The 26,499-nt window shown below is 42.4% G+C and overlaps 2 protein-coding genes and 1 long non-coding RNA gene across 10 annotated transcripts in view; 1 reads left to right on the forward strand and 2 right to left on the reverse strand.

The window, feature by feature from the left end:
* Nucleotides 1-861: 861 nt before the first annotated feature.
* LOC106612502 (uncharacterized) lies at nt 862-4,470 on the reverse strand. Its single transcript, XM_014213687.3, has 2 exons — nt 3,308-4,470; nt 862-3,204 (listed from the first exon to the last, which is right to left on the reverse strand). Exons 1-2 carry the CDS (start codon nt 4,073-4,075, stop codon nt 3,139-3,141), a joined length of 834 nt encoding a protein of 277 aa, XP_014069162.2. The 5' UTR covers nt 4,076-4,470; the 3' UTR covers nt 862-3,138.
* Nucleotides 4,471-6,131: 1,661 nt separating this feature from the next.
* On the reverse strand, nt 6,132-18,024 carry LOC106612449 (uncharacterized). 7 transcript variants are annotated; one of them, XR_014378851.1, is made up of 6 exons: nt 17,696-18,024; nt 13,855-13,967; nt 13,608-13,704; nt 12,010-12,406; nt 10,258-10,311; nt 6,132-10,117 (listed from the first exon to the last, which is right to left on the reverse strand). It is a non-coding gene; the product is annotated as an uncharacterized LOC106612449 (long non-coding RNA). The 7 variants fall into 7 exon arrangements; XR_014378852.1 differs by having other exon boundaries at nt 6,132-9,909; nt 10,072-10,117; nt 10,258-12,406; XR_014378855.1 differs by having other exon boundaries at nt 6,132-9,420; nt 9,568-10,117; nt 10,258-12,406.
* The window catches only part of LOC106612448 (cullin-3), a 28,206-nt gene continuing 17,780 nt past the window's right edge, over nt 16,074-26,499 (forward strand). For both annotated transcript variants that reach the window (XM_014213577.3, XM_014213578.3), the window contains exons 1-2: nt 16,074-16,320; nt 19,702-19,899. In XM_014213577.3, coding sequence (XP_014069052.3) covers nt 16,258-16,320; nt 19,702-19,899 — 261 coding nt within the window. In that variant the 5' untranslated portion in view covers nt 16,074-16,257. The remainder of the gene's footprint in view (nt 16,321-19,701; nt 19,900-26,499) is intronic.

Raw genomic sequence — 26,499 nt, forward strand, 5'->3', positions numbered from 1 at the left:
TAAAGGACACCAATAAGAAAAAGAGACTTACTTGCTTGAAATCTGTCCTTTGGTCTGATGAGTCCAAATTTGAGATTTTTGACACAACCGCTGTGTCTTTGTGAGACGCAGAGTAGGCGAATGGAGGATCTCCACATGTGTGGTTCCCACCGTGAAGCCTGGAAGAGGTGTGATGCTGTGGGGTGCTTTGCTGGTGACACTGTCTGTGATTTATTTATTATTCAAGGCACACTTAACCAGCATGGCTACCACAGCATTTTGCAGCGATACGCCATCCCATCTGGTTTGCGCTTAGTGGGACTTGTCATTTGGGACAATGACCCAACACACCTCCAGGCTGTGTAAGGGCTATTTGACCAAGAAGGAGAGTGATGGAGTGCTGCATCAGATGACCTGGCCTCCACAACACCCGACCTCATCCCAACCATCTCAATTGGGTTGAGTTGGACCACAGATTGAAGGAAAAGCAGCCAACAAGTGGGAACTCCTTCAAGACTGTTGGAAAAGCATTCCAAGTGAAGCTGGTTGAGAGAATGCCAAAAGTGTGCAAAGCTGTTAGCAAGGCAAAGGGTGGCTACTTTGAAGAATCTCAAATATATTTTGATTTGTTTAACCCTTTTTTTGGTTACTACATGTGTTATTTCATAGTTTTGATGTCATCACTATTATTCCACAAAATGTAGAAAATGGTAAAAATAAAGAAAAACCCTTGAAGGAGTAGGTGTGTCCAAACGTTTGACTGGTACTACACAGTGGCAAGAAGAAGTATGCGAACCCTCATAAAATTTTATCTGATCTTCATTTAGGTCACAACAATAGACAAACACAGTCTGCTTAAACTAATAACACAAACAATTATAAGTTTTAATGTCTTTATTGAACACACCCTGTAAACATTCACAGTGTAGGGTGGAAAAAGTATGTGAACCATTAGATTTAATAACTGGTTGACCCTCCTTTGGCAGCAATAACCTCAGCCAAACATTTTCTGTAGTTGTGGATCAGACCTGCACAATGGCCCGGAGGAATTTTGGACGAAAGCAATATTCTTGGGATGTCTGGTGTGAACTGCTCGAGGTCATGCCACAGCATCTCAAATCGGGTTGAGGTCAGGACTAACTGGGCCACTCCAGAAAGCGTATTTTCTTCTGTTGAAGCCATTCTTTTGATTTACTTCTGTGTTTTGGGTCGTTGTCACTTGTTCCCACTTGTTGGCGTCACCCAACTTCTGTTGCGCTTCAATTGGCGGACAGATAGCCTAACACTTTCCTGCAAAATGTCTTCATAAACTTGGGAATTCATTTTTTCCGTTGATGATAGCAAGCTGTCCAGGCCCTGAGGCAGCAAAGCAGCCTCAAACCATGATGCTCCCTCCACCATACTTTACAGTTGGGATGAGGTTTTGATGCTGGTGTGCTGTGCCTTATTTTCTCCACACAGTGTTCTTCCAAACAACTCAACTGTAGTTTCATCTGTCCACAGAATATTTTGCCAGTAGCGCTGTGGAACATCCAGGTGCACTTTTGCAAACTTCAGACATGCCGCAATGTTTTTTTGGGACGCAGTAGCTTCTTCCGTGGTGTCCTTCCATGAACACCATTCTTGTTTAGTGTTTTACATATCATAGACTCGTCAACAGAGATGTTAGCATGTTCCAGAGAGTTCTGTAAGTCTTTAGCTGACACTCTAGGATTCTTCTTAACCACATTGAGCATTCTGCGCTGTGCTCTTGCAGTCATCTTTGCAGGACGGCCCCTCCTAGAGAGAGTAGCAACAGTGCTGAACTTTCTCCATTTATAGACGACAATTTGTCTTAACGTGGACTGATGAACATCAAGGCTTTTAGAGATACTTTTGTAACCCTTTCTAGCTCTATGCAAGTCAACAATTCTTAATCTTAGGTCTTAGATCTCTTTTGTTTGAGCCATGGTTCACATCAGGCAATGCTTCTTATGAATAGCAAACTCAAATTTGAGTTTCTTTTTTTATAGGGCAAGGCAGTGCTAACCAACATCTCCAATCTCGTCTCATTGATTGGACTCCAGGTTAGCTGACTAACCTGGAGGACTGTGGGGGTCTCAGATGGTTGAGGGGCAGCTCTTGGGGAACTGTGGGGGGGGGGGATCTTGGAGGGCTGGTTGCCTGGCGGTTGGGAGCTTGGGCTGGTGGCTGATGGATCGCTGGTTCGGGTCCCCGTTTTTGACCTTGTGGGAGATCTGTCGACGAGCAGGGTGTTGGTTGCCTCTGTGTGTTGCTCTGGATGGGAGTCTGTTAGATGACTAATGTGATGAAGTTATTGAGCGGCTTCACAGCAAGTATACTGTATGTTTTAAATATTCAATACAAATACAAATATATATATATATAGAAAAGCTATTCCACAACAGCTACCTAATACACACAAATCTAAGTAAAGGTTTGTGTGTATTTGGTAGTTGTGGAATTGTTAGTTCACTTGTTGGATATTGCTGCACAAGGCAATGACTCAAGGCTGCTGCCCACTGCAAATGTCAGTGTGGACGTAACTGCATTCATGTAAATGGTCTTTGATCTGCTCTTGATGAGTCCACCAAGATAATTTGCCTGAATATACTTACTGTAATTTGACCCTACATTTGTACTGTTTTACCATTGTTTTATTTAAACTGCTTTTAAATTAGTCTGGTGGTGGGCAGTTATTTTATTAACAACCTTCTCTTTGATAAGACTTAGCAACCCATATCAACATAGGGTGCTGAATGAGAGTGTTTTAAAAGGAGCTTTAACTTCTCCAGATTTGTAACCCACAGTTTATCAGATCACCACATTGGGTTTGATGTTGAGTCTTTTTTCTCATGTCATAACTCTAAAGTTATCATAATATGAAAGTCACGTAGAATCTGTAGATCATTTAGAAAACTTAATTGAAAACATGATTAACAACATTAACAGAAGATAAGTATGATAAGTATGTTATGATCTCTCCCATTCGGGATATCCTGATAGATAGGATGTTTGTCTTTGGATCAGGCAACCAGGTTTTTCCGGCTGAATCTTCCCAGGTCTACCTCAATAAAGAGGTTTATCCTGGTTAAATAAAGGCTCTAGGAAAAACAATTTGATAAAAATCCTAGTTCACTTCTTCACCCGTTTGTTGTATTACTTTGTGAGCAGTTTTATGAGGTTGAAATACGTGGAGAAATATCCCCTGGTCATGGCAGTGTCCTATAAGAAAAGAACAGAGACAAGACTTTAGAGGATAGATCATGGTACACTGGCACATAATAACAATATTTATTAATGACTGACAAGCCAGTGGTCATCTCACCTTCTCCACCTTGGTCTTCTCCTGGACCTTGGTCTTCTCCCCCTTTGCCTTGGTCTTCTTCTTGACCTTGTTGTTCTTAGTGGATCCAGTCTTTTCCCTCTTCCCAAAACAGCATGCCAGCCTCCTCCAGAAAGACACCTTCTTGGGCGTTGAGGGAGCCTTGTCAGCCATTACCACAGGCTTCTCCTCAGGAACTGGTTGGCCGATGAGGTCACAGTGAGGGTAGATGGAGTACGGCCATGACATGCCCACACTCTTGGAGATGGAGGACCGGCTCAGGGCCCTCTGAGGCTCACCCTTGGAGGCCCAGGCGGCTTTAGGGAGAGGTGGTGTCGGTGCGTCCAAATATGTTGTCTCGGGTTCATCCAGAACTTGGCTGATTGAAGCACTCAGCTCCACAACCTCTTGGCGGAGCAGCTGCATCTGTGTTAGGAGGGCTTCAGGGGAGAGGGGCCGTGTCCATATCTGTGGTGAAGTGTCCACTGGGCTTTGATCCAGCAGGACAGGTTCAGTTAATGCAATCAGGTCAGCAACCCCTTGTTGGCGCAGGAAAGTTCCTAACAGGAAAGTTCCAGGTGTGGGGGGGTGCTGTGGTGAAGCCTCCAAAGCGTTGCTGCTTTGGTCCAGGACAGGCTGCATTAATGCAGTCAACTCGCCAAGCTCTTGGCAGAGCTTTTGCATCTTCACCAGGAGGGCCTCAGGAGGGGAGGGGGGCTGTGGTGAACTATCGCCTGCACATGCCCATCCACAACTTGAGCTTCCATCCATGACAAGCTGAATTTATGGATGCAGATCTCTTTGATCACCCAATAAAAGAAAGACACTTGTTCAATAATAATTGCTTGAAAAGAAACAAGTAGACTAGCTAATGACTTTTCAATATCACGAGAAGACACGGATAAGGAAACAATTAAGTAAAATACACTGGTAAGACGCAGGTAATGCTCGAAGTTGACAGCAACTGACGAAATGAATCCCTCACGATTCTTTGTGACAGCTGCGTCATAATGACTAGGAATCCATAATAGTCCTTGAATATGTTGCGTACATTTACATTTAAGTCATTTAGCAGACGCTCTTATCCAGAGCGACTTACAAAATGATGCATTCACCTTATGATATCCAGTGGAACAACCACTTTACAATAGTGCATCTAAATCTTTTAAGGGGGGGGGGGGGGGGGGGGTTAGAAGGATTACTTTATCCTATCCTAGGTATTCCTTAAAGAGGTGGGGTTTCAGGTGTCTCCGGAAGGTGGTGATTGACTCCGCTGTCCTGGCGTCGTGAGGGAGCTTGTTCCACCATTGGGGTGCCAGAGCAGCGAACAGTTTTGACTGGGCTGAGCGGGAACTGTGCTTGCTCAGAGGTAGGGGGGCCAGCAGGCCAGTGGTGGATGAACGCAGTGCCCTTGTTTGGGTGTAGGGCCTGATCAGAGCCTGAAGGTATGGAGGTGCCGTTCCCTTCACAGCTCCGTAGGCAATCACCATGGTCTTGTAGCGGATGCGAGCTTCAACTGGAAGCCAGTGGAGAGAGCGGAGGAGCGGGGTGACGTGAGAGAACTTGGGAAGGTTGAACACCAGACGGGCTGCGGCGTTCTGGATGAGTTGTAGGGGTTTAATGGCACAGGCAGGGAGCCCAGCCAACAGCGAGTTGCAGTAATCCAGACGGGAGATGACAAGTGCCTGGATTAGGATAATAATCATAATAATAATTAGCGTAATATTCGGATTCGTACTAACCCAAGGAACAAAACCACATACTTGTATTTCCTCTCATTATATTCTGCCTGCCACGAATGTGGTTCATCTTTATGTAATTTAGCTCAATTCAGTGTGTTATAATTGCTTGCTGCGCGTAAAACCATGCTCGCGTATTTCAAGGATATAGATTTAAAGAATACGTCTGCTAGATCGCACTCTTGAAAACAATTACAAATTCACCAGTCTTAGTTTTTAATTAATAATTTCCAGATTACCAAGAAATCTTGTCCATGATCGAGATGGCTCAAGTGTGCACTGCATTCACTACAGCTCTGGCGAGACCTCCCAGTCACATCTCTGTGGCTGCTCTTTGACAGGCCCAATCCCAATTTACACTCCTTTTGGCTCTGGTCAATAGTAGTAGCCGTGTAAACGCCTGATCTCTCGAGTTTACACGAATATCTTCAGTGTTTCCCCTACCAGAGATATGAGAAGGAGGGGGGCTTTTGCCTTGTTCTTATGCTCTTTGAGTGACTTAAACATTTTAATAAAATCAAATGGGGGCCTATCATGCCAAATATTGTCGTCCGTTGCTTTATCAACGCTGTGATGATCATTAAGGCCTAAATGACATTATTTTCATCGTTTCCGCGACAATTTCGCTGTTTGAACAAGCTTTAAGCTAATAAAATGAAAACATTAATTCGAACTACTTTTGGGTACCTTGTTAACATTAGATTTCGTGTTCTGTCTTAAACATTGCTACCTTTCGGAAAAGGCAAAGAACGTGTAATCTGCTTGACAACAGTTATTTACCTTACAGATCACGAAGTCAGCTAATTTCCACTCCATTTATATGCAAATTCGTTTGATTAATAGACTGGCTTGTCTGGCAATCATGTTTTTCTTTTAACCTGCCCTTCCCTTATCTACACTGAAATAATATAATTTCAGTAGTCCCCCAATTATTTATTTTTTTTCTATCTCGCATAGCTCATTAGTACACCCTTGTGGTTGTATCTATTGTAGGTCCTAGAATACAACAATAACGTGGAGCAAATAACTACGATCAAAGGATAATTTACAACTAATACCTTGTGAAACAGCTGTGAAAACCAACCTGGCAATATTAAGATTTTAATACATAAACGTTGATCGTTTTTGGTACAATTGTATGATTCATTTATTTTCTAAGATTTCTTGACCACTCACATAGCCATCATAGACTAAAAAACTGCATTCTGGTGTTTGGAATATAGAGGTGGTTGCGAGGTTCTGCCTGTCACTTGTTCTCAACAGACAGCTAGTCTCAGAAGGGGGACTTGAAGAGGGAGACTGCAAAGTCCAGGCACTGCTGCTCTTTTTGTTCAAATCAAATTGTATTGGTCACATACACATGGTTAGCAGATGTTAATGTGAGTGTAGCGAAATTCTTGTGCTTCTAGTTCCAACAGTGCAATAAGATCTAACAAGTAATCGAACAATTCCACAACAACTACTACTTAATACACACAAATCTAAAGGGATGGAATAACAAAATGTACATATAAATCAGTTGAAGTCAGAAGTTTACATAAACTAGTTTTAATGACTCCAACCTAAGTGTTTCAACCACTCCACAAATGTCTTGTTAACAAACTATAGTTTTGGCAAGTCGGTTAGGACATCTACTTTGTGCATGACACAAGTCATTTTCCCAACAATTGTTTACATACAGATTATTTCACACTGTATCACAATTCCAGTGGGTCAGAAGTTTACATACACTAAGTTGACTGTGCCTTTAAACAGCTTGGAAAATTCCAGAAAATGATGTCATGGCTTTAGAAGCTTCTGAAATGCTAATTGACATCATTTTAGTCAATTGGAGGTGTACCTGTGGATGTATTTCAAGGACTACCTTCAAACTCAGTGCCTCTTTGCGTGACATCATGGGAAAATCAAAAGAAATCAGCCAAGACTTCAGAAAATAAATTGTAGACCCCCACAAGTCTGGTTCATCCTTGGGAGCAATTTCCAAAAGCCTGAGGGTACCACGTTCATCTGTACAAACAACAGTACGCAAGTATAAACACCATGGGACCACGCAGCCGTCATACCGCTCAGGAAGGAGACGTGTTCTGTCTACTAGCGATGAACGTACTTTGGTGCAAAAAGTGCAAATCAATCCCAGAACAACAGCAAAGGACCTTGTGAAGATGCTGGAGGAAACAGGTACAAAAGTATATATAGCCACAGTAAAACGAGTCCTATATCGACATAACCTGAAAGGCCGCTCAGCAAGGAAGAAGCCACTGCTCCAAAACCACCATAAAAAAAGCAAGACTACGGTTTGCAACTGCACATGGGGACAAAGATCGTACTTTTTGGAGAAATGTCCTCTGGTCTGATGAAACAAAAATAGAACTGTTTGGGCATAATGACCATTGTTATGTTTGGAGGAAAAAGGGGGAGGCTTGCAAGCCGAGGAACATTGAAGCATGTATTGAAGCAACATCTCAAGACATCAGTCAGTAAGTTAAAGCTTGGTCACAAATGGGTCTTCCAAATGGAGAATGACCCCAAGCATACTTCCAAAGTTGTGGCAAAATGGCTTAAGGACAACAACGTCAAGGTACTAGAGTGGCCATCACAAAGCCCTGACCTTAATCCTATAGAAAATTTGTGGGCAGAACTGAAAAAGCGTGTGCGAGCAACGAGGCCTACAAACCTGACTCAGTTACATCAGCTCTGTCAGGAGGAATGGGCCAAGATTCACCCAACTTATTGTGGGAAGCTTGTGGAAGGCTACACAAAACGTGTGACCCAAGTTAAACAATTTAAAGGCAATGCAACCAAATACTAATTGAGTGTATGTAAACTTCTAACCCACTGTGAATGTGATTATTATTTTTTTAACTGAAATAAATCATTCTCTCTACTATTATTCTGACATTTCACATTCTTAAAATAAAGTGGTGATCCTAACTGACCTAAGACATGGAATTCTTTACTTGGATTAAATGTCAGGAATTGTGAAAAACTGAGTTTAAATGTATTTGGCTACGGTGAATGTAAACTTCCAACTTCAACTGTATATGGATGAGCGATGACCGAGCAGCATAGGCAAGATGCAATAGATGGCATTAAATACAGTATATACACATATGAGATGAGTAATGTCAGATATGTAAACATTATTAAAGTGGCATTATTAAAGTAACTACTGATTAATTTATTAAAGTGGCCATTGATTTCAAGTCTGAATGTAGGCAGCAGCCTCTCTGTGTTAGTGGTGGCTGTTTAACAGTCTGATGGCCTTGAGATAGAAGCTGTTTTTCAGTCTCTCGGTCCCAGCTTTGATGCACCTGTACTGACCTCACGTTCTGGATGATAGCGGGGTGAACAGGCAGTGGCTCCGGTGGTCGTTGTCCTTGATGATCTTTTTGGCCTTCCTGTGACAGTGGGTGCTGTAGATGTCCTGGAGGGTAGATGGTTTGCCCCCGGTGATGCGTTGTGCAGACCACACCACCCTCTGGAGAGCCTTGCGGTTGTGTGCAGTGCAGTTGCCTTACCAGGTGGTGATACAGCCCGACAGGAACCTCTCAATTGTGCATCTGTAAAAGTTTCAGAGGGTTTTAGGTGACGAAAGCCACATTTCTTCAGCCTCCTGAGGTTGAAGAGAAGCTGTTGTGCCTTCTTCACCACACTGCCTGTGTGGGTGGACCATTTCAGTTTGTCCGTGATGTGTATGCAGAGGAACTTAAAACTTTCTACCTTCTCCGCTGCTGTCCATTCGATGTGGATAGGGGGCCGCTCCCTCTGATGTTTCCTGAAGTGCACGATCATTTCCTTTGTTTTGTTGACGTTGAGTGAGAGGTTTATTTCCTGACATCACACTCCGAGTGCCCTCACCTCCTCCCTGTAGGATGTCTTGTCATTGTTGGTAATCAAGCCCACTACTGTTGTGTCGTCTGCAAACTTGATGATTGAGATGAAGGCGTGCATGGCCACGCAGTCGTGGGTGAACAGGGAGTACAGGAGGGGTTGAACACGCACCCTTGTGGGGCCCAGGTGTTGAGGATCAGCGAAGTGGAGATGTTGTTTCCTACCTTCACCGCCTGGGGGCGGCCCATCAGAAAGTCCAGGACCCAATTGCAAAGGGTGGGGTTGAGACCCAGGGCCTCAAGCTTAATGATGAGCTTGGAGGGAACTATGGTGTTGAATAATGAGCTGTAGTCAATGAACAGCATTATTACATGCTGTACATCCTCTTGTACAGATGGGATAGGGCAGTGTGCAGTGTGATTGCATCGTCTTTGTACATATTGAGGCAGTATGCAAATTGAAGTGGGTCTAGGGTGGCAGGTAAGGTGGAGGTGATATGATCCTTGACTAGTCTCTCAAAGCACTTCATGATGACAGAAGTGAGTGCTAAGGGGATGATAGTAATTTAGTTCAGTTATCTTTGCCTTCTTGGGTATAGGAACAATGGTGGCCATCTTAAAGCATGTGGGGACAGCAGACTGGGATAGGGAGAGATTAAATATGCCCGTAAACACATTTAAATGTCTTACTCACGTCGGCCACAGAGAAGGAGACGGGGGGCCACACAGTCCTTGGTAGCGGGCTGCGTCGGTGGCACTGTATTCTCCTCAAAGCAGGCAAAGAAGGTGTTCTGAGTGTTTGCAGTGCTCTTGTTAAGTTAATCTGTGTATCTCACATTATGTGCCCGGTATGATCGAGAAAGAAAACTTTTTAGATAATGACAACATGAAAACAGATAATGACAACATGAAAACAGATAATGACAACATGAAAACAACAGTAGCTGTAGATGATGTAATGAAAAGTTGGAGGGTGGTTGGTGATGGAGGACATCAGGTGGATCCACGTCTGGGTGTTGGGCAGAACCCCTAGGTCCTGGAGAACAGGAGCAGAGTTAAAGGGAACAGGGTAGGAGACAGAGACGTAAACAAGCACATACACAGGTTACACCTTACTGTGAGAAAATTTGATGGATTAGTGCAGTGTTATAAATGGGAGATAGTGGCAAGAAAAAGTAAGAGAACCCTTTGGAATTACCTGGATTTCTGCATAAATTGGTCATCAAATTTGATCTGATCTTCATCTAAGTCACAACAATAGACAAACAGTGTGCTTAAACTAATAACACACAAATTATTGTATTTTTCTTCTCTACATTGAATACATAATTGAAACATTCAGTGTAGGTTGGAAAAAGTATGAACCCCTAGGCTAATGACTAACCTGGAGTCCAATCAATGAGACAAGATCGGAGATGTTGGTTAGAGCTGCCTTGCCCTATAAAAAACACAACATTTGAGTTTGCTATTCACAAGAAGCCATGCCTGATGTGAACCATGCCTCGAACAAAGATCTCAGAATTGTTGACTTGCATAAAGCTGGAAAGGGCTAAAAGTATGCAGATTTTCATATTTGTTAGGATACTGACACACACACAATAATAATAATAATATAGCCCGGACTATTTGCATACAGTCAATAATTAAGTATAAAAAATAAGTCTATATACAATGTGAGCAAATGAGGTGCGATAAGGGAGGTAAAGGCAAACAAGGCCATGGTGGCAAAGTAAATACAATATAGCAAGTAAAACACTGGAATGGTAGATTTGTAGTGGAAGAAAGTGCAAAGTAGAAATAGAAATAATGGGGTGCAAAGGAGCAAAATAAATAAATAAATAAATAAATAAATACAGTAGGGGAAGAGGTAGTTGTTTGGGCTAAATTATAGATGGGCTATGTACAGGTGCAGTGATCTGTGAGCAGCTCTGACAGCTGGTGCTTAAAGCTAGTGAGGGAGATAAGTGTTTCCAGTTTCAGAGATTTTTGTAGTTCGTTCCAGTCATTGGCAGCAGAGAACTGGAAGGAGAGATGGCCAAAGGAGGAATTGGCTTTGGGGGTGACCAGAGAGATATACCTGCTGGAGCGCGTGCTACAGGTGGGTGCTGCTATGGTGACCAGTGATCTGAGATAAGGGGGGACTTTACCTAGCAGGGTCTTGTAGATGATCTGGAGCCAGTGGGTTTGGTGACGAGTATGAAGCGAAGGCCAGCCAACGAGAGCGTACAGGTCGCAGTGGTGGGTAGTATATGGGGCTTTGGTGACAAAACGGATGGCACTGTGATAGACTGCATCCAGTTTATTGAGTAGGGTATTGGAGGCTATTTTGTAAATGACATCGCCGAAGTCGAGGTTCGGTAGGATGGTCAGTTTTACGAGGGTGCGAAATAGGAAGCCAATTCTAGATTTTGGATTGGAGATGTTTGATGTGAGTCTGGAAGGAGAGCTAACAGTCTAACCAGACACCAAGGTATTTGTAGTTGTCCACATATTCTAAGTCAGAACCATCCAGAGTAGTGATGCTGGACGGGCGGGCAGGTGCAGGCAGCGATCGGTTGAAGAGCATGCACTTAGTTTTACTTGTATTTAAGAGCAGTTGGAGGCCACGGAAGGAGAGTTGTATGGCATTGAAGCTCATCTGGAGGGTTGTTAACACAGTGTCCAAAGAAGGGCCAGAAGTATACAGAATGGTGTCGTCTGCATAGAGGTGGATATGCATAGTCACTTTAACTATACATTCATGTACATACTACCTCAATTAGCCCGACCAACCAGTGTCCCGCACATTGACTAACCGGACTATCTTCATTGTGTCCCACCACTCACCACCCCCTTTTACGCTACTGCTACACTCTGGTTATCATATATGCATAGTCACTTTAACCATATCTACATGTACATACTACCTCAATCAGCCCGACTAACCGGTGCCTGTATATAGCCTCACTACTGTTATTTCTCACTGTCTTTTTATTTCTTTACTTACCTAACACTTTTTTTTTTTATTGCACTATTGGTTAGAGCCTGTAAGTAAGCATTTCACTGTAAGGTATTCGGTATCCTGTTGTTTTCGGCGCGCGTGACAAATAAACTTTGATTTGACTGAACTCTGCAAAATTTGAATTGGGACACTTACCGATCATGTGCCATGGTGAAACTACTTCGATGGGCTTCAACTCCGGCGCCACAGTCTTTGCCTTTTCAAACTTCTGTCAGGCTAGACAGGGTACCGACCTTTTTTAAGCTAAAAGTAACACATTTAAACATTGTGTGCTCTCTGATATGACATTCATTGAAATCATAATCATTTCCGATATAATAGAATGTGATTGATAAACAAAAGGTTATTTCACTTGCCCAGCTGTCCACATCCTTGACAATTCCCCGTCAGAAGAAGCGTAGGTTGATTTTGTCAATCATGCGCTTCACTCCGAAATGGCCAACATGCATCTCGGTCAGCACAGCCTCCTTTTCCCCCTTAGTAAAAATCACCCTCCTGTGTGGCTGGCCATCCTTCCCCGTAGGCAAATATGCTAAAATATTAAACTGGATTAAATTGACGGATTTTGATGGGGACTTTTTTATTATGTTACTTAGATTGACCAGTTGGTCAATAGACTTAAGGACATTACAATATATGTGATTTTACAGCAGAAATACCAACACTGTCATATCAGAAAACATTTCTAAAAACCAGTTTTCGCTTTGTCATTATGGGGTTTTGTGTGTAGCTTGATGAGGGAATAAAAATCAATTTTAGAATAAGGCTGTAACGTAACAAAATGTGTTAAAAGTCAAAGGGTCTGAATACTTTCCGAATGCACTGTATGTATTGAATAATGGCACAATAATTTGGGCTTCGGCTCATTAAATGTCTTTAATGTAGGGGTCATAAAATGTATTTAATGTATGGCTCATCAGGCTCAGGTAGCATCAGGCTTGAATTTTAGATCAAAGCTCTAATCAAATCCAGACATAGGCCTAATTATATGCTTTTGAATGACACCAGGTTCCCTGAGTAAAAAGTGATTTATTCTCGGGATGGAACATTTGTAAAATACCGGGGAAAATAATCAACCCTACTCTGCATGCATAGCCTACAGTAAATGCTTTTATGTAGAACAAATGGAGTTGCTGTTTGCACTGGAGGTTTTCACTCCCTCCTGGCATGTGTAAGATAGGTTTCCACAGGTTGATGTTGCTGTTGTATGAGGAGTCCCATCCATCCTCCTGCAGGCATTTATGCAGGAATGTCGCTGTGGCTATGATACAGTCCTACCTGGATCCAACAAAATGTAGTCTTGTTGACATGCTAATTCTAGATGCCTTTCTCAGTTTGATTTCTGGAGGAGAATCAACCCCACCCCTCTGGAAACAATTGTATTTTGTTATTTATTTTTCTCCCCAATTTCGAGCGCGATGGGACAAGAACATCCCTGCCGGCCAAACCCTCCCCTAACCCGGACAACGCTGGGCCAAATATGCGCCGCCCCATGTGTCTCCCGGTCGTAGCCGGCTGCGAATGAGCCTGGACTCGAACCAGGATCTCTAGTGGCACAGCTAGCTCTGTGATCAGTGGAGGCTGGTGACTTGAAAAACTGAGGAGGCCCACAGTATAGACACACGGAGATGTCAAAGCGTGTTTCAAAAATCGTCAGAGTAATTGTTTTAAACTAAAGCATTTAATAAAGACATTTATAGTACAATATTATGGGGAATGAGAGGGCTACATACACCGTTTTGGGAAGGGATCACAGCAGTGATTGAATGAGGGTATGAGGCATGAATTGAGGTCTTCAATGGCTTGACTTTAGTGCAGGACAGGATTTGACTGGGAAGACAAAAAACAATAACACAACACACTACACAGTTAGACAAAAGAGCTAAGAATGATTTAGTCCAAGCAAGGAGTAAAATCATTGATGTGTAATGTGATTGACTATACATACAGTAATGAGAAAAAATTGATAGGGGTACTCACAGTGTTTGGAGAGGAAACATTAAATGTAACAGTGGATGAGCGGGAACATGAGACGTGGCTTCAGTTCATGCCAGGAGAGAGTTGACAATCGTAGTGGAGAGGAGTGGTCACTTCTTAAATCAGGGAACAGGAGGGGACTTAGATGGAAATACAAATAGCAGATACATTCCATTACAGCTGCGCCGATGTAAGTTTGAACAAGTTTGTCCATGAAGTTAAACAAAGACTGCGCATCTCGCCCAAGAAACGTTCCTGAATAAAGCCCTGATCATCCACATACCTGACGATAACTGACAACGGCTAGCAGGCTGGTGGAAACCAGTTGGGGGGAAATTTTTACCCCCAGGGGCCTGGAGTTTCTCCTTATCTGTTAACCTAACCAGGAAAACTCTGGACCTTTAGGTCCCTAATCAGAATCAGGTCACAGGGGGCAACCTTATACTTGTTCATATGAATTATATTTAGAGGAGAGTAGGTGGGGGATTTCCTCTACCCAGAGACAACAATTGATAGACAATAGAACTCAAAGGGCTGAGCTTGCTTTATGCATGTTTGTATCATGCAGACCTATGCAACTGGGCCGTATAAAAAGGCCGTATAAATGTTTTTTACTTACATCTGTCATCACTATTATGTTGATTGATTAATTCCAGTTAATAATTTTGGATTGAAAACGTATAGGCAGTCTAGCCAGCCCAATTTTGAATATAAACCAAATTTGACCACATTCACATTTTCTCCTGACACACAAATGGACTATAAATACATAACGCTACCAATTAGTTTACCCTGACCAAATGGACAGCGCATAGTAGGCTGTATGCCGCTGCTCTTATTAGTAGTTTACAGTTGGTCAGACTGTAGACTGACAAAAATGGTCTCGTTTTGCATGCCCAAAAACGCAGTGCTGTTGATAAACCGCTTGAGAATATCCCTGTTTCTTCTTACTTTCTCATTGTGTTGCGCATTTTGAATACGCAGACCGTCGTCATGATAGATGCGGCTTTTTCCCAGAAGCTTGAATCTTATAACGTTACGCTCCCTGCTTTTGTTTTGTCGTTTAGCTGAATGATCAAATGTTCTTCTGGGCACTGTACCCCTCTTTCGCCCAAGGCTCAGACTTTCCAAAAAGCAAAAATACAGACGGATTGATTAAAGGTTCCCTGTTAACCAGCTATACTTTTGATAGCAATTGGTATTGAACGCCATCACCTTTTCATCTTTCTTCATGAAACTGATCTCAGGCAGTCGACCTCGGTTTTAATTCGCACTTTTTGAGGTAGCGTTAGCGGCGAAAGGTGCACACTCGAACTGGTAGCTAGCTTGTTAGCAGGGAAAATTGAAATAAACTGCACTAACTGGACACAAAAATAAAGTTATAAAACAATGTATAATTAACCTCCTCCATCTCCTGCAATTTGAAGAAACTAATTTGAATTGAATAATTTAAAAAATGCTCAAATATATATTTTCAATCTCTATCCAATGTCACCAACGCTTCTCAACACATAGAACCCCCCCAATAATGCTCTGCAGCACAACCTCAATACAACGCAGTAGGTTCCTTCTCTGATCCTAATCGTATGATTGGATGGACAACATGTCAGTTCATTGAAAAAGCTTTGATTTTTTGGAGGACTTCTTCCAGAAGTGGTCATAATTATCATGTAGGTCTATGGAAAGGGGTGAGGTCTATGAGCCTCCTAGGTTTTGTATTGAAGTCAATGGATCCAGAGGAGGACAGAAGCGAGCTACACCATTGTGCTGACCTAGATAGTGCTTTTGAAGTTACTATAGACCTTCATTGCAAAATAGTGTGTTTTAATGAATTATTTGGTGACATATGAATATATTTAGTATAGTTTTATCTAAAAAGCTAAACCTTTTTTGTGTTTCACTATTTTTATTTTTATGAAATTTCACTGATGAGGATGGTCCTCCCCTTCCTCCTCTGAGGAGCCTCCACTGGCAGAGACAGAGCCCAAATAATTCCTAGTATACTGGGATGGAGTGGGTGGTATGCTATAAAAACATTTAAGCATTTGGATTTGTCATGTGTGATTTGGATAAAAGCGTCTGCTAAATGTCATATATTATATATTATTATTTAAGTGTTTGGCAAAGCCCAATGGAATTTGTTGATCAAAACATTATATTCATGAGAAAATTACCCTTCCCAGCCCAGTACCCTTAGTCTCGCGTGAGCTCTGCACAGTGAGAACTGTAGCTAGGTAGTCCGCCATTGCTGTGTGTGGAGATCTACGTTAGAGAAACATTGCCGTTTGGTTGTCAACAACCAACTACGGACTAGCGAGGGTCGAGTGGAAGCTCCACAAGTATACTTCCCTGTACCTAACCAGATAATATTTTCATGTAAATACAGAACACACAGACGAGGTAACCATGTCCAATCTCAGCAAAGGCGGCACAAAAAAGGACACCAAGATGAGGATACGAGCTTTTCCTGTAAGTACACACCGCATATAGGACCTGTCTCTGCCAGCAGCAGGCGGTGACTGGACCACCGAGGTTCGAGTAACTAGCTAGCTGGGGAGTGCAGTTTGCAAGGCCGGTCTTTCAGTAAAAACAAGTAGATAGCTAGCTACCCCCTACTAGAGGTTATGGATAGCTGCTTGTTAGCTACCTACAGTTAGATACAGTAGCTAGTAACGTTACTGTTGTCAGACAATTATTAACATTAGCTAGCGAACGACCAACTGTCATTTTACCTGGAGAAAAACATGGTTTCTAGCTAGTAATAGTTAACTAGTTAACTAAATATTTGGCGTCGTAGCTTTGTTTGTGGCAAATGACTTGTATTTAACGTTAGGTCAATTCAGAAACTGGTGGGTTGAACTGGAGAGAATTGTTGTTGGTGACGTTATTCTGCATGACATGGTTTGCTGAATCACGTTCTTTAGTTACATGCCAATAAAACCTTGCGATACCCCAACTAACTTTAACTGTTATATAGATAGCTAACATTTTGCGTCGACTGTTACACCTAGTTAATGTAACGTTAGCTACTTCAATCTTGAAAGAAAGTATCTAACGTTAGCCTAAGTTTAATTGGGAAACAGCTTGCTAGAACTAATGGACGAAAGCTAATGGGAGTAAGCTATTGGCTGACATCAGTATTCAGTTATGACAGATGTACCTCCACTGAATCCTCAATGATCCCCTACATTAGCTCTCGATAACCCTTCTCTTCATAGGGTTTCCAGCAGTTAGCTTCGCCCACTGCTGGCTCCATGTGAACTACAATTCCGACTCTGTGTTTTAAAGTTTAGAAACGTAAATAATCACTGCTTGCGAAAAGGTTTTCGAAACAAATGGCCCTTTCATATCAGTCAAATAATCAATTTAAAATATTTTTTTATATTTGTAGTTTTCCCCCTTCTCCACAATTTCGTGGTATCCAATTGGTAGTTGGTCTTGTCCCATCGCTGCAAATCCTGTACGGACTCGGGAAAGGCGAAGGTCGAGAGCCGTGCGTCCTCCGAAACACAACCCAACCAAGCCGCACTGCTTCTTGACACAGTGCCCGCTTAACCCGGAAGCCAGACGCACCAATGTGTTGGAGAAAACACCGTACACCTGGCAACGGTGTCAGCATGCATTGCGCCCGGCCCGGCCCGGCCCAGGAGTCGCTAGTGCGCGATGGGACAAGAATATACGACGCTTGGCCAATTGTGCGCTGCCCCATGGGTCACGGCCGGCTGCGACAGAGAACCAGGTTCTCTAGTGGCACAACTAGCACTGTGATGCAGTTTCTTAGACCTCTGCAACACTCAGGAGGCCCGAGAAATTATCTTTTAAATACAAACAATTATACACTTACTGTAGCAGATTTGCACAGATCCATATGCTGTGTGTGCCTCCAGTTGATGAACTACACTTCCTCCCAGTTATGCTTACACAGGTGTTCGAAACAGGCTAATTGGCACAGTTGGTCTCCTCTTGTCTGTCTTCTGTAAACAAGCGCTGTAACGTGGAAATATGGCCATGTGGGAACACTAACCCTATAAATGTGTGTAGTAATTTCACATTTTGTTTTTAGAAAATAATTTCTCGCTGATATGAGAGATGCATTACTTGTGTTTCCAAAACCGTACCACTTTCACGTTAACGTTTAGAGCAAGCATCGGGCTAAAGGTAGTTAGCGTCTATGAATGGATTGTGACATCAGGTAGCTAGTTTTGCCAGTTTTGTTAGATTAATCTTCACCAATGCAGTGACTCATCATAAACGTCAAATTACCTTAGCACATGATCCTTTCATTTAAGGCCAAAGTCCAGTGTTTAGTTGAAAGTTCACTGCCATCAGATCATGTTACCTCCCTGGCTGTTCAGATCTCCATATGACAAAACTTTAAATCATTATCATGAAAGGGATGGGAAGGATATGAGTGCTCCTCAGATTCTATCCAGTTTGCCATCTACTGAGTGTCACACTAACCCATGTGAAGCGGCTGAAGCCACTTTGGAACACCCTTTTGATATGCAGAGAGATGGTGTAGAATAAATCTTTAAAAGTCTTGTTTTATGTCTTGGCTGGGACTTCCTAGGGTCCATTTCAGACATTCAGAGATGTCTTCAGAATCAGCAATTAGTCTGGCCACAGACTAAAATTATGTTGAGTACCACAGAAAATAGGACTGTTTTGTGTAGTTCTGGTCCAGGGCGTTAGTGCACTTCCTCTACTAACGTTGACCAGAGCGTAAAACAAAACTGTGCAATCATGGGCCGAAAAAGGTTCAGGCCCTCTACCTGGATTATTAGTGGGATATATGACAGTTAATTTATTGTGGTAAGTTACTAGGTTTTACAAAAATGACTTGTGAGTAAAATGCCTATTAGTTGCAAAGGGTTTCACTTCGTCCTGAACCCCGTCCCTCACTCCAATAAGAAATCCAAATACCAACTTTGCATAATTGTTCTCGGGTTGAGTAGGGTCATGGATTGTCCTGCTATGTTACCTCCCGGATCCCTGTGAACCCTGTCCAATCACACTGTTACTTCCTTCCTGTGAAATATGCTTGTGTTTGTCTGTGTGTGTGGATGGTGCTATATCCAGACACCTTGTATGCAGCTTTCGGCCAGCCTCACTTTGGAGAGCCTCCAGGTTTAACAGGCCATGGTTGAGTGTGACAGCCAAAGGGGACAAGGGATTTATGTCAAGCTGTGAATATGGCCATGTTTATCCGAGTGTGATGGTTGGCTACAGTGGAATTACTGTCTGTCCAGTTAAAAGGAGAATTTGGGGGAAAGGCAAATGTTACGAGGCACAGTTAAAGGTGGCCGTGAGTAATATGATATGGAAAATATAAAACGCTTTCATTCATGCTATGGACTGGATGGAACCTTATTGGGAATATTGTCATGATATTGCAGTCCTGCAGTCTTAGTTCATCACAAGGAACACAAATAGGGACACACCTCCGTTTCCCTTACAGTGATTTGTTTTAATATACTTTTACATATAGGATCGAAAGTAGGAATATAAATCATACATTTTCAGGAGGAGCATTCTTTTATCAATGTTACACTCAAACTGTAAGATATTGCAATATAATATTGTCTACTCTTTAAATAAGTAGGGTTTTTTGAGTTGCAGAAGTGTAGAACATGTATACTTGTCTTGTCTCTCTCACAGGTTGCTGACCTAAAGAAGTAGGCTAGCCTAGCAGGAGACTGTGATAAAAATGGAGGCTATGCACACGGTGTCTATCAAGCTTGCTTTGCTCCAGTTCTCCCTCAAACGAGGGAGCCAAAGATCCCCGAAACTTTGGCCTGTCAGTCTATTTGTCTGCTCTCCTCTCACTCTTACTTCCTTTGTCCACTGCAGATGACAATGGACGAGAAGTATGTAAACAACATCTGGGACCTTCTGAAGAATGCCATCCAGGAGATCCAGAGGAAGAACAACAGCGGGCTGAGCTTCGAGGAGCTCTACAGGAACGCCTACACCATGGTGCTGCACAAACACGGCGAGAAGCTGTACACGGGCCTCCGGGAGGTGGTCACAGAGCACCTCATCAACAAAGTAAGGCCAATGAACGCAGGGTGGTAGACTCGTGCTCATCCCAGCGCAAGTCGGGGAGTTGATTCACTACTGGGTGCTGTTCATTAGGGAATGTGATGGAATAATGTTAAAACATTTTACAACAGACAATGAAAACGAGTGTTTCTTATTGGACCAGTCCAGGTAGTCCCTCCCTGTTTCAGCCAGTTTTCTTTCGTTTGGTTTTTCATGAACACTACCCGGGTCTGGATTAACGTCCCTTTGCTGGATTTGTGCGGGTATGGCAGTAATCACCCTTGTAAAATCAGTGGCAGCGTATTTTACATCAGTACACTTACAGGATCTCTACAGTGGTAGAATAGTCACTGAGCTTGACCACAATATGTTACTCACCTTGACCATAATAATATTTTCATTGTTGAAAAGCAAGGAAACAAACCTTGTGAACGTCTGTCAATCGAATCCAGGCGATATTAAATTACAGGCCGATTAGCCTGTTCAGTGTTGGGCCTGTTTGGTATGCTGACAGCGTGATGAAGTGGAGTGCTCATATTAAACCAATTACTGTGGAAATCTCAGAGAATCTGTCTGACTATGGCTGGATGCGGTGGACTTGCAAAATAAAGCAAACTATTCGGAAAACATAAGTTGCTTCCATTCATTCAGAAGCCTTATATTTAGTGGTTGGAATTTAAATGAGTTAAGTTTGAGGAATGGGGCTATCAGAAGGCCCAGCTCCACTAGGGCCCATAGGCATCTGACTGGAGATTTGAAAGCTCTCTTTCAGTAATCACACACAGTCCTGATCAATGACAAGCTCGGTTGATTGAAAAAGTATCCTGTTTCGGAGAGTGAAGCAGGATTTGTGTTTTTGGTTTTGCTTTGTGTTTTGTCGAATTATGTAGGTACTAGGAAGCAGATCAATCTGCCTTTTGGTGCTTTAATCAGTGGTTGTGATAGCCTTTGACCTTGGGAAAGCGTTTGTGTGATTTAGTTCCACAAACTATCCTCAGACAGTTTTCTATCACATGATCCCTATAACGTTCATGTTTAAACCACACACCATGTAGGCCAACATATTCCACTGAATGAGTAGCAGCAGGAAGCAGCATCAGATTATCTTGAAGCCGTGACAGGTTTCTATGGCGTCTGCAAACTATTTGGAAACGATGACATTACTGGGCCAATTAAATATCTATGCAGGGCTAGGGGCTTTAGTGGCCATTACAATTCTGACCATTTAATTAACATAAACATGCTTTGCATCTCCGGTTTCCACTTATAGCCTACAAGCCACTGATGCGGACCTTTGGAACATCTACATTTTAAAACGTCTAATAAATCAATTTAATATAGCCAGCACATCACAATAAATCAATTTTTTTTAGGCAGGTCTATGAAGAAAATGTAGCCTATTCCAGAAGAACAGAATAGCATATTCCTTATGGTAGGCCCTGATCTGGCTGTGCCATATGGCAGTTGGCTACACTAGTTCATTTATCAGGCAATATTTGCTTATAATTCATTCTTTTATAGTAAGAACAATACAATTGAACATAACTGAATAAAATAGGGTATTTTTTCTCCCAAACGATTTTCGAGGGAGTGCGCACATGCGGCTATTCGGTGTTGAGTGGTTAACAAAGAAACAGGTCCTCCTATATGCTTAATTTACAGTTATTTATTCAACTTTAGTTGTGATACAAATGTTAGGTTATATGTTTTGATTTCTAATACATGAAGGCTACATGAAGCAAAGAATGATGATTTGAAAAAAGTTGCATGAAAGGGAAGTGCTCTGCTCTTTTTCTTGCGCAGGCTACACACACGTCATCAGTCTCACATTCAGAATTTGACATGCACTTGATAATATCCTCACGCAGTATTCTCCATTTAATCTGGTCTTTACATATGTGTGGAATTATTTTTTATTTAGAATGGCCCACAAAAAATGAAAATCATCCATAGCCTGCACTCGAATAGCGAATGGAGGTTATGTGCAGTTACTTTTTTAATATGCCAGGTAGGCTACACTGTTTGTAAAGCAGATTAATGTGCTTAATTTAAATATAGCAGCACAAGAAAGCTGGGATACACTTTTATTAAATAGTGGCCAGTCAAAACTCAGTCAGAACACGTTTCACCAGGCTGTGTAGGCTATGGGCTCTCCAACCATGTTCCAGGGGTCTTGAGCATATAGGCTACGTTTTGGATGTATTTGGCCACTTCAGGTTACATAACCTGTTTGGGATAGGGGGCAGTATTTTCACGGCCAGATAAAAAACGTACCCGATTTAATCTGGTTATTACTCCTGCCCGGAAACTAGAATATGCACATAATTAGTAGATTTGGATAGAAAACACCCTAAAGTTTCTAAAACTGTTTGAATGGTGTCTGTGAGTATAACAGAACTCATATGGCAGGCCAAAACCTGAGAAGATTCTATATGGGAAGTGCCCTGTCTGACCATTTCTTGGCCTTCTGTAGCCTCTTTATCGAAAATACAGGATCTCTGCTGTAACGTGACATTTTCTAAGGCTTTCATTGGCTCTCAGAAGGCGCCAGAACTTGGAATGATAACTCTGCAGTCTCTGGGCGAAAAACAGCAGGGGTTTTGGAGAGTGGTACTTCTGAGAACAATGACACTGGTGTGCGCGTGCATGTGACGACTCCATTTTCTTCTTTCAGTGTTTGAACGGATACAACGTTTCCCGGTTGGAATATTATCGCTATTTTACGAGAAAAATCGCATAAAAATTTATTTTAAACAGCGTTTGACATGATTTGAAGTACAGTAATGGAACATTTTTACATTTTTTGTCACGAAATGCGCCGGCGCGTCACCCTTCGGATAGTGTCTTGAACGCACGAACAAAACGGAGCTATTTGGATATAACTATGGATTATTTGGAACCAAAACAACATTGGTTGTTGAAGTAGAAGTCCTGGGAGTGCATTCTGACGAAGAACAGCAAAGGTAATCAAATTTTTCTTATAGTAAATCTGACTTTGGTGAGTGGCCGGGCTATCTACTCAGAATATTGCAAAATGTGCTTTCACCGAAAAGCTATTTTAAAATCGGACACCGCGATTGCATAAAGGAGTTCTGTATCTATAATTCTTAAAATAATTATTATGTTTTTTGTCAACGTTTATCGTGAGTAATTTAGTAAATTCACCGGAAGTTTTCGGTGGGTATGCTAGTTCTGAACAAAACATGCTAATGTAAAAAGCTGCTTTTTGATATAAATATGAACTTGATTGAACAAAACATGCATGTATTGTATAACATAATGTCCTAGGAGTGTCATCTGATGAAGATCATCAAAGGTTAGTGCTGCATTTAGCTGTGGTTTTGGTTTTTGTGACATATATGCCACCTTGAAAAATGGGTGTGTGATTATTTCTGGCTGGGTACTCTCCTGACATAATCTAATGTTTTGCTTTCGTTGTAAAGCTAGCGGAACGTCTGTCCCTAACAGGATAATGCATGCCACTATGATTTGAAAAAGTTGCAAAAAAATGCTTGCACTGTGAATCATTAACAAGTGATAATATTTTCATTGTTCAGACTATTCTCAATTTAATATTGTCTTTACATATACTAAATAATGTGTGAAATTAGTTTTGATTCAGAATGGGCAACTATCATGCACCTGTCGGGGCAGGGGAAAAAAAGACGTCTTCCATATGCACTTGAATAGCAAATGGAGTACGCTTTTCCCGCGGTTAATTTTCATGCAAGCCAGTTAGGCAACTTCGGTTGTAAAGCGAAGCAATTTGCTTAATATTTGGAAAGCTGAGACGTACATATATTAGGCCTAGCCTATAGAAAGCTGATGGGATTCTCCTCTTTTTAACAGATTGCATAGCCTATAGAAACGCAACAGGAACACTTTCATTCCATGCATCAAACAGCTATGAGAAGCTGTCTCTCCCTGTGCAAAAGATGATCCTATTCTGCTCAAACTCTGAATGCCAGGGCTCTCATGAAGTATTTACTTTTAGATTTCATTTGTATTGATGTCAGAGTGATTAGAGGGACGAGAGTGCTGAGTACCGGCCATTAGCTACTGGCCATTAGCAAGTTTGGTAGGCTACTAATGACAATCAGAGGCATCAGATGACTGTGGTCATGACTCCTGACTGCCAGTGTGGCTGTACTACGGTCACCATAGCCCTATGTAGGGCGCATGCCTACCTTTTCAGATATCCAGAGCGATGATTGGTAGTCAATATTTCAGCAGTGGCCTTAAAAAAAAAAAACACCACCCAATTGGCATCTCAGAATTAAAACAAATTCTCTCCCATTGACATTCTGTTCTTGTCCCCCACATTTGCAATCAGAGTAATAGGGTAAATCCATTTGAATTCAATCCCTTTTTGACAGCATCCATTTTGATTTAAACAAAACTTTCCAAACAAGTTTAACTATGGAAGAACTGGTCATAAAGTGGCAAAAATCACTGAAGCTGGAGGCTCATATCTCCCTCACTAGCTTAAGCACCAGCTGTCAGAGCAGCTCATAGATCACTGCACCTGTAAATAGCCCATCCAACTACCTCATCCCCATACTGTATTTATTTATTTATCTTGCTCCTTTGCACTCCAGTATCTCTACTTGCACATTCATCTTCTGCACATCTACCATTCCATTGTTTAATTGCTATATTGTAATTTCCACTAACATCAAGGCGGTGACCCGAGCCTGTAGGTTCATGCTCTACAACATTCGCAGAGTACGACCCTGCCTCACACAGGAAGCGGCGCAGGTCCTAATCCAGGCACTTGTCATCTCCCGCCTGGATTACTGCAACTCGCTGTTGGCTGGGCTCCCTGCCTGTGCCATTAAACCCCTACAACTCATCCAGAACGCCGCAGCCCGTCTGGTGTTCAACCTTCCCAAGTTCTCTCACGTCACCCCGCTCCTCCGCTCTCTCCACTGGCTTCCAGTTGAAGCTCGCATCCGCTACAAGACCATGGTGCTTGCCTACGGAGCTGTGAGGGGAACGGCACCTCCGTACCTTCAGGCTCTGATCAGGCCCTACACCCAAACAAGGGCACTGCGTTCATCCACCTCTGGCCTGCTCGCCTCTCTACCTCTGAGGAAGCACAGTTCCCGCTCAGCCCAGTCAAAACTGTTCGCTGCTCTGGCACCCCAATGGTGGAACAAGCTCCCTCACGACGCCAGGACAGCGGAGTCAATCACCACCTTCCGGAGACACCTGAAACCCCACCTCTAAGGAATACCTGGGATAGGATAAAGTAATCCTTCTAACCCCCCCCCCCCACTTAAAAGATTTAGATGCACTATTGTAAAGTGGTTGTTCCACTGGATATTATAAGGTGAATGCACCAATTTGTAAGTCGCTCTGGATAAGAGCGTCTGCTAAATGACTTAAATGTAAATGTAATTACTTCGCCACCATGGCCTATTTATTGCCTTACCTCCCTTATCTTACCTCATTTGCACATACTGTATATAGACTTTCTCCACTGTATTATTGACTGTATGTTTGTTTATTCCATGTGTAACTGTGTTGTATGTGTCGAACTGCTACGCTTTATCTTGGCCAGGTCGCAGTTGCAAATGAGTACTTGTTCTCAACTAGCCTACCTGGTTAAATAAAGGTAAACTTTCAAATAGCTCTTCGTTGACTGTTGCAGGGCGTTAGATCGTCCTCCTTCAGCACCGGCCTGAACCCTAGCTGACCCAAGCTCTCTCCTGGCCCCTTACATTAAGTCTGAATTTGTCCTGCTTAGGTGACCTAAACTGGGACATGCTTAAACCATCTAACCATGTCCTAAAGCAATGAGACTCCCTACATTTTTCTCAGATTATTACCAATCCCACAAGGTATGACTCCAAACACCCAGAAAAGGCTACTCTCCTCAGTGTTATCCTCACAAATAATCCTGATAGGTACCAGTCTGGTGTTTTCTGTAATGACCTTAGTGACAACTGTTTTACAGCCCGTGTTCATAATGGCTGCTCAGTGAAACGTCCTGTCCTGTTTTGTCATAGAAGCTTGCTAAAAAAACTTTAATGAGCAAGCCTTCCTTCATGACGTGGCCTCTGTATATTGGTATAGAATCAAATTGATCCCCTCTGTCAAAGAAGCTTGGACCTTCTTTTTTGAAATCTTCAGTGATATTGTTAACAAACACGCCCCCATAAAGAACATTTGAATTAAAACCGATTCAGACCCTGGTTTGACCTTGATGTTGCCGAGTTACTCCACATCAAGAATTGCATTTGGCGAAAGGCTCAGCACAAGCATACTCAGGTTGACTGGCTCTCGTTCAGGCAAATGAGAAATAAGTGCAATCAGGCTATCTGGAAGGCCAAAGTTAGTTACTTCCTATCCCTAAGAAGTTTAAGGAGCAGTTCTCTCTCTCTCTCAGGGTTTAACCCCAAGAAGTTCTGGAAAATGGTTAAAGACCTGGAGAATAAACCCTCCTCCACACAGCTGCCCATGTCCCTTAATGTTGTTGATGTGGTTTTTACTAACAAGGAGCACATGGCTGAGCTCTTTAATCATCACTTCATTAAATCAGGATTCCTATTTGACTCAGCCATGCCTCCTTGCCCGTCCAACATTTCCTCATCTCCCACCCCT

This window comes from Salmo salar, chromosome 09 (assembly GCF_965601325.2).
Source record: "Salmo salar chromosome 09, fSalSal1, whole genome shotgun sequence".
Lineage (NCBI taxonomy): Eukaryota > Metazoa > Chordata > Actinopteri > Salmoniformes > Salmonidae > Salmo > Salmo salar.

Excerpts from the sequence above, each read along its gene's own strand:
- LOC106612502 (XM_014213687.3), bottom strand. The coding sequence starts at position 4,075 with ATGGATGGAAGCTCAAGTTGTGGATGGGCATGTGCAGGCGATAGTTCA. Across the intron at positions 3,205-3,307 it reads AGAAGACCAAGGTGGAGAAG|GACACTGCCATGACCAGGGG; the intron begins GTGAGATGACCA and ends CTTTTCTTATAG.